The sequence below is a fragment of the Moschus berezovskii genome, chromosome 17 (assembly GCF_049115385.1).
Source record: "Moschus berezovskii isolate FMDL1 chromosome 17, NW_MosBer_1.0, whole genome shotgun sequence".
Classification (NCBI taxonomy): Eukaryota; Metazoa; Chordata; class Mammalia; order Artiodactyla; family Moschidae; genus Moschus; species Moschus berezovskii.
Window position 1 is genome coordinate 52,570,307 of NC_142476.1, and position 22,500 is coordinate 52,592,806.

The 22,500-nt window shown below is 37.1% G+C and overlaps 1 protein-coding gene across 7 annotated transcripts in view; it reads right to left on the reverse strand.

Moving 5' to 3' along the window:
• DNM3 (dynamin 3) overlaps positions 1 to 22,500 on the reverse strand; it is a 670,947-nt gene that overhangs the window by 355,987 nt on the left and 292,460 nt on the right. For 5 of the 7 annotated variants that reach the window (XM_088845459.1, XM_088845461.1, XM_088845462.1 and 2 more), the window contains exons 11-14: positions 22,139 to 22,225; positions 17,569 to 17,639; positions 5,645 to 5,696; positions 4,786 to 4,815 (exon numbers count right to left, since the gene is read on the reverse strand). In XM_088845459.1, coding sequence (XP_088701585.1) covers positions 4,786 to 4,815; positions 5,645 to 5,696; positions 17,569 to 17,639; positions 22,139 to 22,225 — 240 coding nt within the window. The remainder of the gene's footprint in view (positions 1 to 4,785; positions 4,816 to 5,644; positions 5,697 to 17,568; positions 17,640 to 22,138; positions 22,226 to 22,500) is intronic. The other 2 variants (XM_088845465.1, XM_088845463.1) reach the window with 1 other exon arrangement.

Genomic DNA, 22,500 nt, shown 5'->3' on the forward strand with positions numbered 1-22,500 from the left:
CAATTGCAAGTGGATGCAGTTTGGGCCAAGAAGCATGTCAGCTGTGTCTTCCTGCTCATGTAAAAGCCACAGCAATCCTCCTAGCCTCAATATATCCTGACCCTTAACACATTCAACTCCAGAAAATTTCATCACTATTTCTCTTTACTACCCAGACCTGATGCTGGGAGGCACTGGGGACAGGAGGAGAAGGGGACAACAGAGAATGAGATGGCTGGATGGCATCTCCAACTCGATGGAGGTGAGTTTGAGTGAACTCCGGGAGTTGGCGATGGACAGGGAGGCCTGGCGTGCTGTGATTCATGGGGTCGCAAAGAGTCGGACATGACTGAGTGACTGAACTGAACTGATAGCAAAGTGAATCAAATTGTAATTAAGCTACTGAAATTCTGGTGTTGTTTGTTGGTTAACATCTCCTAATGTCCTGACTAGTACATTAATCAAAACCATTCATATTATATAATCCTTTATTTCGGGCTTCCTTGGTGGCTCAGAGGTTAAAGCTTCTGCCTCCAATGCGGGAGATCCGGGTTCGATCCCTGGGTCGGGAAGATCCCCTGGAGAAGGAAACAGTAACCCACTCCAGTATTCTTGCCTGGAGAATCCCATGGATGGAGAAGCCTGGTAGGCTACAGTCCACGGGGTCGCATAGAGTCAGACACGACTGAGCAACGGAACAGAACAGAACAGAATCCTTTATTTCAGCCTGTCTTTCTACAAAACTTTAACTCATTTACTCTCTTGACCTTATAAGCTGCCTACCTGGAAAAACTTCAGTTCAGAGTATTAATTTCATTGTCTGCTTTCTCAGCTTTCTTCTACCTCCCAGCTGTGGAGTAGAAAAGTAAATTCACAAGGCCAAGAGGACTGGTACTACCGTGGGTTGTCCATGCGATGCTCAGGATCTTCTACCAGTCCATTCATTTGACAACTTCCCTGGTGTTTCCTGAGTCCTTGGAAATATCTAATACTACTTGACCATTCTCTTTTTGAAACTTTCTCTTCCTTGAACATTCCTTTTACTTTTCTCCAAGTTTTCCCATCTCTTTAATCACTTCTGAGGCTCCTTTTCAGTTCCTCAATCTGTCCCAACTCTTCTTTCTCCATTCTCCTTTAAATCCCACATTTCCTTCTGTTCTTATTCTCTGAGGTGATCTCATCTACTTCTATGGTTTCACCTATGATGTACACATTGACAACTGTAAAACATATCTCCAGCCTAGACAAGTTGTAAACCTCAAACTCTAGTGACATCTCCAATAGGCACAAAAAATGTATCTGAATACTGAAATCACCACTTCTCTCACCGCCACTGAAATCTGCTCCTCCCTCATTTGTACTCCCTGTCACCAGATGTCCTTAGCCATAGCCTGGGAGAATGACTTCACACCACTCCCCACTCCACAACTATTTATAACTCTCTTCACCCTCTAAACATATCGTGAATCTATCCTTCTTCTATGTACCTTCTGCTGCTGATATTTGTATTTTCTTACCTGAATTATTTCAAAAATGTCTTCATCAATTTCCATATATTTAGTTTTATTCCTCCAAATCACTTTATATGGCTAACAAACAGATCTTTCCAACATATAAATCAGATGATATCTGTTCCCTACTGGAAATCTTTAGTGGTCCCCTATTTTGGGAATAAACAGTTCTCTGTCTCTTCTGAAGTCTAGACACTTTAATCCAATTTCCCACTGGACCTTTTCATTCCAGCCTTCCACAGTGACTCATACTCAATGTAACTATCCTTCCTTAATATGTTCCTTTCTCTGTGAAGAGCACCACCACCTTATCTGTGCCTATATCACATGTCTGGACAGCACCGTTGACAGTCCCCAGACTTCTCTTCAACATCTGATTCAACACAAATCCTTTCGCTTTCTACCTAATACCTAACTAATACCTACCTAATATCCTAAATTCCTACCCAATATCTCCTGAATTCATCAGCTTATTCTCAAACCTAGTACAGAGAGTTTAGCTAGCCCAGATCATCATAATTTTTTGTCTGCAACAGCCTCCTTCCACACTATAAGCAATATGATCTTTCCGAAGTATTATTATGATTGCACTTAAAACCTTACAATAATACTCCACTGCTTTCATGGTCACATACATACAAAAATAGCTTTAATGGAGCTTCCTGTCCTAGTGAAAGAAAATAAAAAATAATAAATAAACAAGATAATAATGGCAAGATTTGGGGGAGGGAAGGTGACATTAGATTCAATCTTCAGGACCAGCCTCTTACTGAAGTGATGTTTCCATAAAGCGTGAAGTATCAGAAGGAGCTAACCTTGAAAATGGGGATAGAATTCAATTACTTACCATCATCCCCACTGGGATGTGAGCTCCCTGATAGTAGGGCCCATGATTTAATCATCATTCTAATGTCTAACATAGTTTTTGACACTCATAGGTTTCAAATACACATGTGATGAGTGAAGAGGTGAATGAAGTAAGTTTACACTGAAATTTCTGGGCAGTGCAACTTTAGGCTAATTGTGTGTTCACATTTATTTTTTCATACATTTGCTGACACCATCTTATAGGCAAATTTCTAAGCAAGCAAATTTCTAGGCAGACAGAAACAAATGGGGATTTAGACTTTAAGGAGGAGCTTTTCTTTCTTTATATCCTTCTAAAATATTTCAGAACAGATTCTGCATAGCCATCTCTTACAATCAGGAGCCCAAAGTGGATATCAGAATGAATGAAGCATTTGCTAGGATAGTACAGAGTATTTTAGTCCCACCAACCATAAAAGCTGACATCAATTAGCAGGCAGGACTCCAAGGCTCCATGGTTTGGGGCTTCTTAATAAGTAAAAAAAAAGAAAATATTTTTAAACAGAGCTTCTGGAAGGAGGTTGAAAGTGTGGAAATGTAATTTCAATTTCAAATTTGACAAAAATTATTTTTATATAAATCCAAATCAACCTCAGTTACTCAGATTCATAAAGAAAAGGGTTTCAAATTATGATGGTTCATTTCTATGAAGCAGAAAAAAATTAAGGATTCTTTCAAATATATTGTATTGTAATTAACTATTGAATTTGACTCTGAAAAGGAAGATATTCAGGTTTATAACCTCTTACTAGCAAACTGAAATGTTAAAACAACAACAGCAGCAATAAATCTGGCAGCAAAACCTTGAATTGATGTAAAAACTTCTATATCTTTTATTTAATCTGCTTAGTGTGATTATCATTTGTTTCACTGCAGAAATACAATGTGTTTAAGTACAGAGTACTGCCTCTGACCCCACAGCAATACTGAATAATGTATGATACATACAATATTTTTCTAAAATCCAGAAATTTCTGACCTTCAAGACACATCTGGCCCCAGAGGTTTTGGATATGCGATCTGTATTCTATTATAAGACTCACCCCAATTCTATTATCTTGAGTTATAAAACTTTCATAATGCATGGGCTTTGAAGTACTCAGTGAAAGTAAAGGCAGAGAAACACAATTAGCATGATTTCAGCATTTGGAAGCAATATGTTCAGAGTTTCCTTTCAAATCTGATTTAAAATGTGCATTTATGCCACTATACCAATGCTTTTCCAATGAGCATAAACTTCTATGAGCTAGAGCTTCTGACCATGAACAATATTTTATAGATAAAACCATTATACCACACCTAGACTTAATCTGGGCACTGTAATCTACAAAATAATTGCTATAGCTTCTAGTTTTCCAAATGTTTCATTCTTCTCATTTTATAACTCATAATTTTCTTACACTTCATATTCTTTTTCTCCCCAAAGCTTCAAGAAACAACACCTACTTGCTTGGAGCAAAGTTTCTACTCTTTATAGGGCACATATCTAGTACGCTGCAAACCTCATTATGGAGGTTATTTTTGGTTCTCACAATCACCTGGCAGAGAAATTTTCTGTTCCTCCCATCATCACACAATTGAGCAAACTCAGATTCAATTTGTCCAAGGCCACAGGGCTACTAAGTGACAGAGGAGAATTTGAACCAAGGAATACCTAGCTACAAAGTTTGTTTCTTCCAAAACATCACGAAGAAAATAATTTACCCATCCTCCAATCTCATTCTCAAGTTATGCATAGCTGGAAGAAAGACTTCAGGGCTGCCTCACCCATGCTATAAATGAGTATAATCACTTCTTTCTTCTAATGCCTATGCTAGTAATTTGACAGTATTTATAATTCCATTAAATGAAGATATAGCATTGGGTTTTAAAACTGTAAGCCATATAAAATGTCAATCAATGTAATTTTGCTTTTTGTTTTACTATTTTTAAAAGAATAAATATAAATAATTGATATTGGGTAGGGTTATCAACAGGTTTATCAAAATCAAATGTTTAATATTCACCCACCTTTTAGAAGTATCATCTACATTTATTGGAAATATCATACAAGGGGAAGAGAAAGGCTTACATCTCATAACAACATAGCATAAAAGGACAGAGATGAAGGTCATTAATGATTTTAATTATTTTAAGGCCCATTAAAATTAGAGAAATATCAAAGCATCCACAGTGTTAAAAGTTTATTATTATAGCATTTTAGAATTCACTAGTTCATACCTTTCAATCACAGCAAGTTATTAGCAGTGAAGGGATGAACCCTCTTCAGAGGATTTTTATTTCAATGATAGGGTGTTATGGACAAGACAATCTAAGTTTAAAAAAATTAGTAGCAAGCGCTAGTTGAGTTAATCAGTTAAAGACAAACTGTGCCCTTGGGAAGCTAAATGAAAAAGCAACAGTAAAGCTTACAGAACTTAGCTCGTACAATTTGCCTTGAAGGCGGAAGATTGGTTCCCTGAAATAGCAAAGAATTATATGCTTTAGTTCAGAAAAAAAAGTTTTTAAAATAAAGTCTATTATTACCTCTTCTCCTTTCAAAACAATGGAAAAAATTCTAGAGCAGAGGTTTCAATTTGTTCAATAATTGTACCTCTGAATTAAAAAAAAGGAAACTATAAAATCATCATTGTTTTGACTTGAAAAGAAATAACAATGCAAATATTCATTATCACATAAAACATAAAAGAAACAAACTGTCAGAGTTAATGCAGTCTCTGCAGAGCGCTATTAGTTGGAGACAGCTGGTCAGCCCAAAACAGGAAAACTCAAAAGATCAGATCTTCTTAGGAATTAACATCTTCATTAACCAACATGATTTGGCTTGGCAGAGATTAAATCTTATATCCAACAGCTGCCTTCTTTATGAGCTGTCCCTTCACTGTTACCAAGCTGTGCAAATGTGTGAACTAGTCAGCAGCATCAGAAAGCTCATGCAACTACTCACCATATTTTAACCTTGAACTAACTCAAGTTTGATGTTAAGTCAAATTTAGGGGTAATATAAGCAAGCAAAGTAGGACACAAGGAGTCAAATTTGAAAAGCAGAGCAAATAGCAGAAAAGTTATTTAAAATAAATCAATAGGGTTAACTGCATAAAATAGCCAAAACAAACAAACAAACAAAAATACAATTCACTCCAAAAGCTTTAAAAGCAAAACAAAACAAAAAGCTGCATTTCCAGCAAAATTTGCACGTGATTAACTTGCGTTAAAAAAGTCAATCAAGCAATTTAGTTCAAATTCTTTGGAGCATGCAAGCACTGATTCTCTTAAACAATTCCTACCTGATTTCCAATTGTGTTTTTCTTGTGAACCTGACTGCTTCTCTGCTGAGCACTGAGAAAAGCAAAGGAGAGGAGCACTGAAGAAACTCATAAGATTTTTTTCTGAGCAAGTAACAGATACTAAAATAAATACAGGCATTAAATACATATCAACTGAGGCAGAACTAATATAAAAAATCCAGGTCTTAATTCTGGAAGCAAAACCAACTCAGTGGAACTTTTAGAACCAACCAGTTAATCACAAATCAAAAATATAAAAAATAATACACAACAGGAAGAAAAGTTGTATTGCTATGTTAATAACAGTATTTGTGATGTCCCACAGGCATACAAGACTGTTGCACTAAAAACTGATAGCACTTTTTGAGTGTATGTCATGTTCTAATCACTTTACAGGTATTGGTGATTTTATTTAAATTTTAACCCTGTGAGGTAGTTACCAACAGTAACAGATGGAGAGACTGAGTCACAGGGAAGCTAAGTGTCTTTCCCAAAGTTACTCAGCTAACAAGTGCTAGTACAGCTTGGACCCATCTTGCCAATACTAGACTCATATGTTTTCAACAATGCAACATTTCCAACTGGATGTCTAATAGGCATCTCAAACTCAACCTACCAAAGCTGAACTCGTGATATCCTCCCTAAATTCCTTTCTATCCACATTCTTCCCCTTCTTAATTAGTGGCAAGTCCACATTTCCAAGTGCTTAAGCCAAATCCTTGGTTCCTCTTTCTATTACTTCCACATCAAATCATCAAAAAATGTTATTGATTCTACTTCTCAAAATGTATTTAAAACTCAACATCTTTTTACCACTTTGGTCTAAGCCACCATTATCTCTCACTTGCACCATTACAATCACGTACTCTTTGGTCTCTGCTTACACATGTGTCCCCATAATGTCTAGTCTCAACACAGAAGCCAGAGTGATTCTTTTAAAAGGGGGTTCATGTCATTCTTCTCCTCAAAACTCTCTATTACTATGCAACACAATTACACTCAGGGTAAAAGTCAAAACTCTTACAATGGTCTGCAAAGTCCCTGAACCCCATTCTCACCTCTTTGACTCATCTCCTCCTGTTTTCCACTTTTTTCATTAAAGAGGTCCAGCCATACCGATTTCTCTCTCTTTTTTTTAACCCCACCAGGCACACTCCCACCTCAAAGACTTTACACTAGCTACTCCACCGGCCTAAAAAATACACTCTCACCATATACCTGCACGGCTCCCAACACCATCTCCTTCAAGTCTTCATTCAAATTTATCTTTCTGTGAGACCTATCATGACCACCCTGTTTAAGACCGAATCCTTCCCTTCCTCCAGGAGTCTCATTCTCATTATGCTATCTTATTTTTCTCTATGGCATTTTTCACTTTAAAACACACTATAGAGTTTCCACTGATTTTTGTGTGTGTGTTTATTATCTGCCTCCCCCCATTAGAATGAAAGCTCCTTGTGAGTAGAGGGTTTTGCCTGTTTCATTCACTGCTATAACCCCGGTGCCTAGAAACTACCTGGTGCATAGCTGGCTTCAACAAATATCTGGTGAATGAGAAATCCAATGAGGCTGGTATTACGACATAAGCGCAGAGGAGATGAGATTCCAGATAGGACCCCAACATTTAACTTTGGAGTTCTCATGATTAGCCACTATGTTACTCTATGTCTCAAAAGAATAAAGGCTTTCTTTCAATGAGTCCATGAGTAAACACATATCAATATAAGACAATACAACTCATTTTGGTTATTTTGAGAAGACTAGCAATACTGAGCCCTCTGACTAGTTGTTTAGCTGTTTATAAAAGCTGTTTCAGAGGTCAATGAAATAGTCTAAAACAGAGGAAAGGTAGGTTTAAGTCATCAGTCAACTGTTTAAAGTAGTAGGATATTATAGTTCAGTAACATATCAGAAATCAACACCACACTTAGAACAGTTGCTCAGAATGGCAATCTTTTATAATCTCCCATGATGTATTTAAGCTGTTTCCCTTTATACTCATAAAAAAATTATATGATACATATACCTGAGGGAGGGGAAGAGGTAGGTGCTGAAAGGCCACACTGTATTTGATTACTAAAGATATTTTGTGTACATCTTTCTTTTTCACTTTGCTAATTTCAGGGTTTAGCTTTTCTCCTTCAGTTCCTATTTTTCTAGTTTTTAGTTAAATGTGTAATTTCCTTAATCACTATGAGATTCACCTTTCTCTAACCTTCTCTTCATAATCCACAGCTATATTACTCAGGTATTTGTAGTGAGGTTGTGAATGAGGTGAAGCTTGGGTCTGTGGCCCACACTGACTTCTGACTGTCCACTGTACCCTGAGGCACAGAGTGTATCTAAATTACTACTCTTCCTGGGGCTTCAGACCCCATGCTTTCTTTCTCCAGGATCCTCCAAACTTTCTTCTCTCTTCTGGGAAGAAATGGGAAAACTACTACTACAACATGACCGTGCCTTCTTCATGGATATGGTCATCTCTCCCAAGCATCTACTTGTGTTTTGGAGCTCTTTTAAGGGGAACTATTTTAAAATAAATTGCAGACTGGTAGTGGTAACTTCAAACTATGGCAGACTTACAGGTGTTTAACTCGCAGTAAGTGAATTGTTGGGGACCCTCAAATTATCTATGGGTCTCCTTAAAATCATATAAAAGAAGCTGAATATAAATCAAAAAATAGATTGTGGATGACTCCTTGTGCTAACTTAGACAAATAGTATGACCTAAAATGGACCTTAGTTTCTTGGCTTTCTTGGCTACAAAGTGTATGTGTGTGTGTTAAGAGACAGAGAGACAGAGACAAGGAGTGAGGAATTGTACTAGGCACTTCTTAAGTGCCTTTTAGATCCAAGATTCTTTGAGATGCAAAGTCACACTTAGATGCTTATGAAATCTACCAGAAGAGACGTTCCGCTGACAAAGAATATTCAGCTACTAAATAAGGTGTGTATAGGATCTATCACTTGTAACAATATTCAGGGGGGAAAGACATTTATTTTATAAGCTACTCTCACATATTAGGGTTAGAACAAATACTAAATTACCTTCAGTCAGTTCAGTTCAGTCGCTCAGTCGTGTCCGACTTTTTGCGACCCCATGAACCACAGCACGCCAGGCCTCCCTGTTCATCACTAACTCCCAGTGTTCACTCAAACTCATGTCCATCAAGTCGGTGATGCCATCCAGACATCTCATTCTCTGTCGTCCCCGTCTCCTCCCACCCCCAATCCCTCCCAGCATCAGACTCTTTTCCAGTGAGTCAACTCGTCGCATGAAGTGGCCAAACTATTGGAGTTTCAGCTTTAGCATCAGTCCTTCCAATGAACACCCAGGATTGATCTCCTTTAGAATGGACTGGCTGGATCTCCTTGCAGTCCAAGGGACTCTCAAGAGTCTTCTCCAGCACCACAGTTCAAAAGCATCAATTCTTCGGCGATCAGCTTTCTTTACAGTCCAACTCTCATATACATACATGACCATGGGAAAAACCATAGCCTTGACTAGACGGACCTTGGTTGGCAAAGTAATGTCTCTGCTTTTTAATATGCTATCTAGGCTGGTCATAACTTTCCTTCCAAGGAGTAAGTGTCTTTTAATTTCCTGGCTGCAATCAGCATCTACAGTGATTTTGGAGCCCAAAAAAATAAAGTCTGACACTGTTTCCACTGTTTTCCCATCTATCTCCCATGAAGCGATGGGACCAGATGCCATGCTTCTTTTTCTGAATGTTGAGTTTCAAGCCAAACTTTTCACTCTCCTCTTTCACTTTCATCAAGAGGCTTTTGAGTTCCTCTTCACTTTCTGCCATAAGGGTGGTGTCATCTGCATATCTGAGGTTATTGATATTTCTCTTGGCAATCTTGATTCCAGTTTGTGCTTCTTCCAGCCCAGCGTTCCTCATGATGTACTCTGCATATAAGTGAAATAAGCAGGGTGACAATATACAACCTTGACGTACTCCTTTTCCTATTTGGAACCAGTCTGTTGTTCCATGTCCAGTTCTAACTGTTGCTTGCTGACCTGCATACAGGTTTCTCAAGAGGCAGGTCAGGTGGTCTGGTATTCCCATCTCTTTCAGAATGTTCCACAGTTTCTTGTGATCCACACAGTCAAAGGCTTTGGCATAGTCAATGAAGCAGAAATAGATGTTTTTCTGGAACTCTCTTGCTTTCTCCATGATCCAGCGGATGTTGGCAATTTGATCTCTGGTTCCTCTGCCTTTTCTAAAACCTTACTTTTCACCTAAAAATAATAATCTTTTTTTGCAGCAACTGGCCCCATGAATCCAAAGATACTGCCATTAATGATGCATTTAGGTACTTAAGGTTACTCCATTAAGTAACATAATAATAAAAAGTAAGCTGCATACTTAGAAAATATTCTTTATCATAATCCTTAGGAATGCAATGATAACTGAACTGAAAGTATCTCAAAATACTTATTTTAAAAATGTGTTCATAGAAAACCATGTAAGGACTTGGAAGTTCATTTAAGTCTTTGGCTATATCCTTGGTGACAGGTCTTTAACTGGTTTTCTCTGCAATATTGTACAACATACCTACACATAATGTTTTAATTTGACATAAGTGAAAAACTAGGGTATCTATTATCTGAAAGGCACTCTGTGGAACATATAAACATAAATAAGGTATGGTCCTTGTAATGACAGCCTACAATTTATCTAGTGTGGGTAGTGATATACAAATACAAAACACAAATAACAAAGGGATAAGCTCTGAAAGAATACATATGTGAAGCTATAATAGAAAGCCAATAAAAGTGCCTCTGTTTCAAACATGGGATATAATTACCACCATATCTTATTATCTGTGTGTATATTTGTTATTAATCATATAAATTCCTACTACACTCAAGTCACTGTGGAAGCCTTCACCAGAACATTAAAATACATGAGAGCAAATTAGGTTAATTAATGTTGAGATATAATGATTTTGAAAAGTATACAACAAGATGTTTAAATTGTATAAAAATAAGAGCACACTGAAAGACATGCAAAGAAAAGTAATTCACTTTTATCTCAGCTCAAAAAGAATTTTTGCATTATTTGTTTCTATCCATGTCCATGTACATATGCAATAAAAGACTATAATAATATAAGAATGTGCCAAGGGGTATGTGTGACCATTTATCAAATAAATCGCACACGGTAATTTCTCTGAATGCTCAGAGACAAAAAAGATCATTTTGGTCTGATCTGAGATTTTCATAGAAAACTTGAAGTAAAGTTTTAATAGAGGAAGAAAATCAACTGCATTCTAAGAGGATGCAGTAGCATATGCAAAGCTAGTAGGTAGAAAGACGGGGCATGTAGGGAAGCTGTACAAAGAAAAATTATTATGGCAAAAATTATAGGACCATAGACTTGGGTTTGTAAATGACCTTAAAAGCTACCTAGTACAATAACTCTATGTTAGGGCCAATTATGGAGAATTTGGTCATTACACTGAAGGCAGCAGAAAGTATTTAAAATTTCTCAGCCAGAAAGTGGCATGATCAAATAAGTGTTTTATTAAAAAATACCTCCCTGAAATAGGCAGTATCAACTCTGAATCAGGGAAGACAAGAAGCAGCCAGCCTTAACTCCTTCCTATGACTGTTGGAATCCAGCCCAGCCTTCAAAATCAAAGCCAGTACCATTTCTGGATTATGCATTCTCAGAACCTCCAGTTATCTCTCCTTCCCACGAACTCCATAAGCTCTGGGTTTGTGCCTGTATTCTATAAACAGGACTATGTTACAGGCAGATCTCTAATTCCCCTTCAACAAGGTCTGCTCCCTGATGGCCAATGGTGTGTTGCATTAATTAGTATCACCACTTGCACCTCTCTCACCACTTGCATGATTTACAGTAATTTCTTAGGAAATTTTTGTGGAAAATATTTTGATACCAAGGTTATTGGACAGCAAGGAGATCAAAGCAGTGAATCCTAAAGGAAATCAACCCTAAATACTCATTGGAAGGACTGATGTTGAAGCTGAAGCTCCAATACTTTGGCCACCTGATGCAAAGAACCAACTCACTGGAAAAGACCCTGATGCCGGGAAGATTGAAGGCAGGAGGAGAAGGAGATGGCAGAGGATGAGATGGTTGGACAGCATCACCAACTCAATGGACTCAATGAGTCTGAGTGAACTCCAGGAGATTGTGAAGGACAGGGAAGCTTGGCACGCTGCAGTCCACAGAGTTGCAGAGTCGGACATGACTGAGTGACTGAACAACAACCAGAGTTATTTACAACCAGATTCTTAATGTTTCTCTGCAATAGGAAATTTAAACAATTTGAAGATGTGTACCATAGACATGTGCTGCAGCAAGAGTATGGTACATTTAGGAATCCAAAAGCAGTCAGTTTGTCTAGAGGACAGAGTTAGGGGGTGGGATAGAGGAATAGTAACAATAGAATAGACTGAAGAGATAAGCAAAAGACATTTTCTGTAGGGCCTTGGAAACCACACTAACAAGTTTAGACTTTATTCTGAAAGTAACAGGAATCCCAGAAGGAATAAGAAAGAACATGACAAAGGGCAAAATGACTATTGTAATAACCTAACCAAAAGAAGACTAATTTTAGTAGTAGCAATAGTGATGGGAAGAAATGGACAAATTCAAAAAATATTATAGGGTAGAATCATATGGACCTGGTTAAGACAGAAGGAAATAAGGATGAGGGGAACAAAGAGTAAAGAAAGACACTCAGGTTTTTGATTGACCAACTGGGAGCTACCACCCACAGAGAGTGGGAACAATGGAGGAAGAGTAAATTATATCAAATGATGAGTTTAATTTGGGAATACTGAGTTGAGGCTTCCATAGGATATACAAGTAGAGATGCCCAGGATGCAGTGAAATATGGTAACAGTCCAAGAAAAAGTTCTGGAATGGAGATCTAGATTTAGAGGAATCAGATAAGGCTGGTAACTGAAACCACTGCAGTGGGTAACACAGACAGGGACAGGGCAATGAGTGAGAAAAGGGTCTACAGGAGAATACTGATAAAAGCAGCTCTAAAGCCACGATCAGAGTATAAAGAGTTCCAAAACGAAAATGAGAAGGAATGGCTAGAGCATAAAGAGGAAAGTCAGGAGACAATGGAGGGCTATTGAAGCAAGAAGATTATAAACAGTTGCTGAGAGTCCCAGGAATGCAACCTATCACAAATAGGCTTGGCTCCATCCAATCAAATAGAAGCCAAAGGAAGAAGAAAACTACATGATACTGACTGTCCTTGAGGGATCTTTAGTGAAGTCTCAAGCTAACTATTATGCAAGAAAACCCTACAGAAATTGGGGGCCTATAAAAGAAAGATAATTTACCTCCTAAGACTCATTTTTAAGATGAAAAAGTTTAAAATAACAGATTTGAAAATGAAAGAGACAAGTGCAAGTTCACTTATTTTTAAATAGTGCTTGAAACACTGGAATTTGTATCTTCTTTAAATTAAATAGATAATGATATTAATAACATCCCTGAAGTTGCTCAGTCCTATATTTCTACCTGATAACAGTCCTAGTAAACGACCAAGCATTAAATTCCTAAATTGGCAAAGGAAACAAAAGAAGGATCTTGCTGTAATCTAATACCTAAGTTTTAATTCCATAAGAGAAAGAACACTCATATAAGAATAGGAACTAGAGACATCATAATAATGGAGTAAGATTATCTATTAGGGACACAGAAAAAAATATAAAGGGAAAGATCACAATTGTTCTGGAACTTGGTGCCAAGGTTCAAATATACTTCCTTTTGTAAAATGGTAACAGAAGCATTCCAGGGGATCAGGAAAGAGATATAATGAATGTTACCACCCATAGAATTTTCATGGTGCTCATATAACAAGAACTGAAATCTGCACACTATCATTTCAACTGTGAGAAAACAGGTGGAGAGACCTACTCAGCAGATTGAAAAAAAGACCTCAGTCTGCTGCTTGTGGCATAGAGATACTATTCTAACGGTCTGTATCTGGAGCCCATTTTTCTTAAACCACTGGACTGCATAAATCTTAGTAACTCAGAAGGCAAACTGTGCCCATGAAAATGGAGAAGAGCAGAAGAATTTGAAAGTTCACTCCCCAAGGCATTCAGCTAACAAGTTTGCTTTCTATTCAGACAACAGGATTACTGAGAAAGAGAGGAAGTGAATAAAGGAATAATTAAAATAGCTCATTCTCTTAAATAACAAAAACTAATTATGTTGTATTAAGAAAAACAGAATGTAGGGTTGTTGTTTTTTTCCAACCGGGAAGAATGACAGATTAAAATCCTTAAGCCATGGAAAAAATTAATATTTCCTTCTGGAATACTAAAGTTTTAGGTTCAGAAACTATATTACGACTGAAAAGTCAAGCCTTCAGAAATCAGGAAATTCCAAAGTATGTCTACAGCAGTGCTTACTTGGCTGCATTACACATGGTACATATTTTACGGTCCATGTTTAACAAATAGCTGGGAGATGAAAAAAAAGTTCCATATATTCAACATGGCAGAATAAATTCTATAGCAGAAAGAAGAATTGAGATGTCCTGAACACTACTCTGAGACTTAATTTTCCATTAATCCAATTTTAGCAATTTGTTTTCCTTTTTTTTTTTTTGGTAATTTTTAGAACAAAAAGTCATCCCAGTTGGAAAAAAAAACTGCATGTGTAAAATACTCTGGACATCACCATCCTATAAATCTTGAGGGGTGGTCCTCCTCTTTTGGTAAATCTCTAAAAATCTCATGAAATTAATGTTTATTTTCCTCAACTCCAGACGTTAATTTTCTATCTTCAGAACTTAAAAATACTTACATAATTGTCTTCAAATATGGCTTGACTTTTCTTCCTTGATGGAAACAGCATTCCTGCCAACTTTAAAATTTATAGCTACAACCATATTTTTTTAATTTTTAAAAGCACACACACAAAAAATACCATAACCCCTCAAAGTGATTTTGAAATGTACATTTCTTCATTGTCATAATTATCCCATGTCACACTGAAATGTACTCCAACTTGGCATTCAAAAGGAAAGAACATTTATTTACCTCTGAGTCACAGTGCAAAACATTACATTTGGAGATAATATCAGCAACTAAAAAATCTTTTAGTGGCAATCATAATGCAGTCATTAAAATGTCATGATGAAGTAAAATTGTGCATCTTGTAGAACAAAATTTCCCCGTGTGCATATATATGTGTATAAATGTGTATATATGGCACTTTCCCAATTTGACAGACTACACCACAGTTTTCAAAAGTACTTTCACATAATTTCTGACAATCCTGAAAGGTATATAACACAGGGATTTTTTATTATTATTATTCCATTTGATAGAGCAATAAACTGAGATACAGAGAGGCTAAGTAATTTGCCAAAACCCAAACCTCATCAGCGGCAAATCCTGGAAAAAGAATTCAGACCACTGACTCCCAGACCAGCCCTTCAAACGGAAGTTTAGCTGTTCAGTTTAAATTAGATGAGAAATGTGCAAAGTTGCTGGGTTTCTAAAGCAGTTTGAACAATGCTTCATTTTAGGCCCCCGATATCATAAAAGTTCATAATCTATCTCATTGCTGGAAAAACGGGGCTGTTAACTGGATTAGAGAGAGACTGCACCAAGTCTGTGCTTGAAGCATTTTCATTTGCAAAATTACATACCTTTGAAAACCTAACCAATATAATAATTTAGTTCAACAGCTTCTGAGGTAGAAAATTTACTGGAGAATATAAATTCTGAACATTTATCTTTAAAAATAAGTACTAGAGGGGAAAACACTTCAAGGGGAACATAGGGGTGAAATTTAAATTGTTGTGCTGGTTACAAAAATATGTTCAAAATTTGAATCTTTCCAAACTGGTTATGATTTTTTTCTATCTTTCGTCCTTGAGTTGGGATAACCACAACAGAACAGCACTGCGATATCCTTTTCACTTTTAAGTTATGGTGTCGAGTTTATATCTACATCTGCTACATTTTTATAAGAATCCAACTGGCATTTGTAACCAATAAAAAATCAACATGAAAGGCAGCATTCCTGTTATTTCGAATGACTCAAGGATTTCTTTTTCTTTGAAATTCCTCAAAAAGGCAAGTGAGAATGTGTCAGTTTAAATTTTTACATGCATTTCTCAGTATTTTTCAATTATTAAGCAACCTCTAAAAGACAATTTTTTTTCTTTTGCTCTTATTCCCCACTACCACTGAAGCAATTAGAGTAGAGCCTGGGCACAGGCCACAAGGAGTTCACTGACTACGCAGAAAATCATGTAGAAATTCTTGGGTCCCCCTTCCGGGCCTAGGGACAAGAAGGCACATCAGAGTCTAAGGTTTCTTCCCACTGGTCATTTTGCAGAAGGAAATGAGCAATTCAGACGGTGAGAGCTAGGAGAGCTAGAAGACAGGGGAGCAGGTCTGTAGAATAAATACCTATTTAGAAGCTGGAGTGGGCAGTGTAGCTGAAAAGACAGTTGTCCAAAGAAACACATTAATCACTATGTTCTAACAACTTTACACTAAGTCACAGACAGAAAACAGTTTTAAAAAACTAATGTACCAAAAACAAAAATTAGTGTACCAGACACTAGTAATAACTGTATACTGCTGGTTAGGCCAAGTCTAGAATGAGACAATTTTCTGTTGAATAACTGTGCCCTTCCTTTCTAAAACATGTCTATATATTCCTTAGGCCACTGTTTAATTTTGATCACATGACCTAAATATCTGTTTTCTCAAAGTCAAAATGTAAAACTGGGTCAGTCTAGCTTTACATTTTCTTGTGTTTTATTTTTTCATTTGTCCCTGTTCTTGAATACACAGTACAAGTAACAGAACATAGGTCTCTTTGTTTTTTAAATAAATTATATTTAATACACTTGAAGTTGGAATCACTCACATGCCATTAGCATATTTTAGACTTGGAATCAAAATTCTTTGAAAGCAATTAGAAAACTGATTCCACTAAAGTGCAGGAAAAAATGGTAAATTTAGGGTCTTGAAAATGTCACACAATAAATAACCAACCTAGAATAAATAAGAAAAATGTTTACCTGACAATAACTGTGAAAACAGAAATAGAATATTGGCATATAAAGGAGTATATGTATAATAGAATGGCAATAAATAGACAAGCTTATATAAAGTATATATACTTCACAGACAAGAGAACATTCATCCAAAAAAACTACATCTAAGTCCACAAAAGACAGTTTTAAAAATAAGCCTCTATATTCTGATTTGTGTGTGTGTGTGTGTGTGCTCTGTTGCTCAGTCATGTCCAACTCTTTGCAACCCCATGGACTGTAGCCTGCCAGGCTCCTCTGTCCACAGGGTTTTCCTGGCAAAAATACTGGAGTAGATTGCCATTTCCTTCTCCAGGGGATCTTCCCAACCCAGGAATCAAACCTGCAACTCCTGAGTCTCCTGCATTGGCAGGCAGATTTTTTACCACTGAGCCACCTTGGAAGTCCCATATTCTGACTTCAGTTCAGTTCAGTTCAGTTCAGTCACTCAGTCATGTCTGACTCTTTAGGGATGTCCAAATAGCATGTATACTGTGAACCATGCTTGATATTTCAAGTTTATGTGAGAAATTATTCCCAAACTGATTTTAAATGTGCATCTGTTACTACTTATCTATGGGGGCTCAAGTACAAACTGCAGATCATCATCCAAAAACAAGGAGTATCTGAGCTACATATGATTTCACATGCTGCACAATAAAGAAGTCAGCTCCCTTAGCCAGAGAACATGACACCAAGGCCATGAGGCTCAGACCTCCTCAGTAGGTTGACTCAGAGTTAATCCTGACACAGAATGTACTCTCAAAAGATGATGAGGTTGCAGGAGAAATTCATAACGTATATTCGAGACAAACCAGCAGGAGAAACACATATGACAATCAAGGATTTTCACGTACTTTGCAAAGCCAATGAAATCTTCATGGTTGGTATTGATGTAGGAGACTTGGATGTCGATCAACAGCAGCACCTATAAGTCAAAGAAAATCACTTCAGTAAAAACCCATCTTAAATATTCTCAAACACTAAATTCAGTAATTGTCTACAGATTATTTACCTTTATTCGATTTTAAAAGGATGTTTCAGTTAGAATGAAAAGTTGCACTAATTTTTTTCATTACACTCTCATAATTTTTACTCAAAATTCAAAAACAAAAAATCTATGTGAAACATCTGAGTCACACTTGAAGACAACAGCATAATAGTTTACAGGCATGTACTCTTTGCCAGCTTAACACAGAACCTAAAATGTAGGCGTAACATTCAAAAGGACATATGTATAAAAAGACACGTGGCAAAAAGGCCATAGGGAGCTGCTCAGAGCACTCTGTTCCTACAGACACTATACATTAGCCACAAAATAGCAACATCATCTCTTGTTTCTCCTCTCCTCTCCTAACTCTTTAAGCTCCCTCTAGTACTCTTGCCTGGAAAATCCCATGGGTGGAGGAGCCTGGTAGGCTGTAGTCGATGGGGTCACGAAGAGTTGGATATGACTGAGTGACTTCACTTTCACTTTTCACTTTCATGCATTGGAGAAGGAAATGGCAGCCCACTCCAGTGTTCTTGCCTGGAGAATCCCAGAGATGGTGGAGCCTGGTGGGCTACCATCTATGGGGTCGCACAGAGTCGGACACGACTGAAGTGACTTAGCAGCAGCAGGCGAGCAGGAGAAGTATCCCATCAACCAACTCAAAAAGGCAATATCCAAATAAATAGAAAGCCTCCTTGAGATCAATAGGCTTCACTGAAGGTGACTTCTGAGTGCATCAAAGCACCATGATAACAGTTCACTGGCAAAGTCTATGTAATGCTCCCCAGTAGGTGCTTCATCAGGATAGCCTTCTCTGATCTTTGCCCAAGACCTAGTTGGATCATGCTATTTACGCTCATATAATCTATACATCATGGCTATATTTTTATTTATTAAACCCTATATTTTTCTTTGAGGTGTTTACTACAAATGTGATTAATTATTTATATTATATTTTGTTTGATGTTTTGCTTCCCTACAAGACAGTCAGCTCCATGGAGGCAAAGATTATACTTATCTGGTTCATCACTTTATCTGTAGAATCTAGCATGATACACAAAACGCATGACTGATAAATAGTTTTGGCTGTAAATTCCATAACTATCTACCAGCCTTGAAGAACAGTTTACTTTAAAGGGAGCAATTTATTCCCATATAGTTAATACATGGCCAAGTATTTTTGTTTCTCACCGATTACCCAATGCTCTGGTCTCTGCTTTTATGGCTAATCTCATTTGGTCATCTGACCAAATATTATGGTGAACCCCAAGGGGCCTACCAAAAAAAGAGTAAATGAATCACCCCAAACCATCCCCACTACCAACATAAAGTTAATACCCAGGTACTATTGGGTCAACAATACCATACTTGTATGAAAATTTTCATAGCATCATATAGTTTTGTTTCTTCTCTTAATGAAAACTGAAGCAATAGGAGGAGTGATAGTTATGAGATTATCTGTGACACTGCCCCTATTCTGTCTACAATAAAGCCAGATTCTATTAAATTTTGTACCCCCATATCCATTTGGCCAGGAATTTGGATCAGTAAACCATAATATTTAAGCACAAATAAATAGTTGTCACCATAAAGAGAAAAATATCTACATAATTCTCAGCATCGCCAGCGGCTGTCATGAGTATCTTGGCCGTTCACGCACATTCACTTGGATTGCAGCACAGGGGAAAAATGGAAGAAAAATTGCAACTATGGCTGTTCTCATTCATATTCCTGGAAACTGGGAGTCTGTGTTCATCCTAGGAAAAGAGCCAGGTCGCATGTGGGGGATGGAAAGGAAAATAGGACATTTTTTTCTCCTTCTTTTCACTCTCTCAGAGTTTCTCACTGCCTTTCTCACCCACAGCTATTGAATATTTAGTTGAAGAAAAGTAAAGCTACCCCTGGTAGCAGTAATCACCCACAAAGTCAATCATTTCAACATGCATTTAGATGTATGGGAGCACCTGGAATAACAGCAGGCACACATCGAAGTTCCAAAAAACCCTCTGTTGCAGAATAAAGTTCACAGATAGATTTATGGTTTTTCATAATTTTAATTCTCAAGAATTTTTCCCCCAAGAAGTTTCCAGAGTAGAAGTTGGTAATAATTCCATTTTTTGAGATAACTGCAAGAATACCTCAGAGCAGTTCTTGTACAGAGGCCTAAGGAAATGGGTCACTCTCTGACCAGTTACTTCAGAAGTAACATGTGGCCTCAAGCAGCATAGAGGTCAGAACTCAAATGTGAAATGTATGCAAACTGACATGTTCACATTACCAAAAACATGCACGTTTTTTTCTACACCACAGATGTCTGTATTACTGGTAGCAAACACCAGCTTCTTTAGGTGGTTAACTGTCAAACCAGGCCACCTAAGACAGTCACTTAGAAGGGAGATGCTTTCTCCCTCCCTTAACTCCATTTGGCGAATGAATTAATCACTCCATCAGAGGTAGATGGGAGAAAGTCTATCTCAAAATTAGAAAAAAACAATGATTTCTCATGTCTACTGTGTGTCATAGCTCAAGAACAACTTTGAGTGAACTCCGGGAGTTGGTGATGGACAGGGAGGCCTGGCGTGCTGTGATTCATGGGGTCGCGGAGAGTCGGACACGACTGAGCGACTGAACTGAACTGAAGAACCTTATCTGGATTATTTTATTTCATGTTCACAAAATGCCTATGAGTTAACTACCATTATTATTCATCCAGATGAGGAGACTCAAGTGTAAATAACTTGTTCATTTACACAGAAAGTAAAATGATAGAGCTTGGATTTGAACTCAGGCAATCTGAACCCAGAGCCCACAGTCTTCATGACAATAAGTTTGCCATTTCAGTAAAACAAATCTCTGCAACATGAAACATCAAGAAGTTAACAACTGATTTAGATATAAACACAAAAGATAATTAAGATAATAATTGTACTACTTTTCCCTTGGTATTTTATTTACAGAGGATCCCTAAGAGTTAAGTAAAATGTATTATCATTTAAATTGCATTGAGTAAATACAAATTAAAATGGTTATCTTATTTACTTAAGGTCAGGAGTACAGCTGATACCAGAATTTGTTTCTTGGTCCAGCTGTAGGTGTGACATCAGGTATGTAGGAGAACTCCTGGTCTCGGGTCATATATCCTGAGGACCCAGGCTAGGTTTTACTGACTCGTGAGTTAATATTGATTTGTTTATCTCCACTAAGTCACAAAGCCTATTTCTTCCACTTTTGATCTACGCGTGTTGCATATGTCTCTCTCCCCATGGTTTGGGTCTACCTGTCTCTTCTATTCTGCCTTCCTCCTTTTACCTAGTTCTTTCTCTGCTCCTTTCCAACTTACTCAAGAACCACAAAATCCCAGAATTCTAACTTACAAAGGACTTCAGAGATCATATAGACCAACATTTCAACATTGTACATGAGAAAACAACAGTCCTGAGAAGTGATTTGCTCAAGAACATGTTATTCCCTGGTGAACACATGGCTAGAGGCCAGTGTCCTCTCCACACTGTCACACTTGCAGCTGTGTCCTGGAATTGAAGGGCATCTGAAAACATTTTTGCTTCCCTCTATAAAATGTTATAAGTAACTAAGAAAATTATCTACCTAAATTTAAGAAGCTTCTATTATTTTCATGTAGTCCTTTTTTTAACGAATTATCCTCACCTGAAAATAATCTTTCATTCATAGAGCTAGCCAAGGTTCAAAGACAATTTCAAGGTCTTGTATATGTATGTATACATAGTATGTATGTATAAATAGTTACAAAATAGAAATGTATAAATAGTTACAAAATAGAAATGCTTAAAACACTATATCCTTAATGTTTTAAATTATTTAAATATTTAAATAATTGTTTAAATTTTTATATATAATTTAAATATACTTAAACATTTTTATTTTTTTAGTCATAGGTTCCATGGATAAGCTGATGAATAGCTTTATCCAGTCTCTTCAAGCAAAAAATAAAAAAATAAAAGCACTAAACATTTTGCAAAACATTTTAGGAATTTATGAATATTTTGGTGCCCATCTGTGCCCATTAAAAGTTAAGACATCCTATCTCAAAAAAAAAATCTGGTATGTTTCTGAATTAGTGGTTTTCAAAGTGGAGTGTGTATTAATACATGCCCAGGGTATACATGATGATTCATAGAGCATTGAGGAAAAAATAATGGAAGTCCTATTACTGTCTTTTAAATGTCATCTTTCTGAAGTCTTTATATATGTTTATTATTTTAACATATACATAAGGTGTTAGTATAGCAACACATGTATAATATTCATAAATAAATAAAAAACATATGTGATGGTGTTCTCAGTTCTTTTTTTTTTCCATTCAGGGATACACCAACTCTTGGAGACCACCAAACAACCTTGGAGAGACCTTCCATTTCCCACAAGGACCCTGCCCATCAGGGAAGGTCTCTCCTCACCTGGTCCTTTGTCTTCCCTTCTCGCTCACGAATGTGGTTAGCAACAATCCTTTCCGTTTCCTCACAGAGTCTGGGGAAGTTTGCCAGCTATAGAGAGAAACAGATCTCAGTGTTAATACTCAAATATTTATACTGCCAAAAAAGAAAGAGATAAGTTATGTTATATTCCAGAAGACATGCATTACCGTTCTGTAAGCAGAAGTGAAATATCCTAAAGAAGAATGGCAGAGTGACAGAAGAGATTTCGCAAACTACAAACAGAAGTAACTATATTATCTGAGATAAAACACTTCAAAACCAGCAGAGCAATTCCCTACAAAGAAAACAGAAACCCGGATACCATCCAGCACTCTGCTGTACAG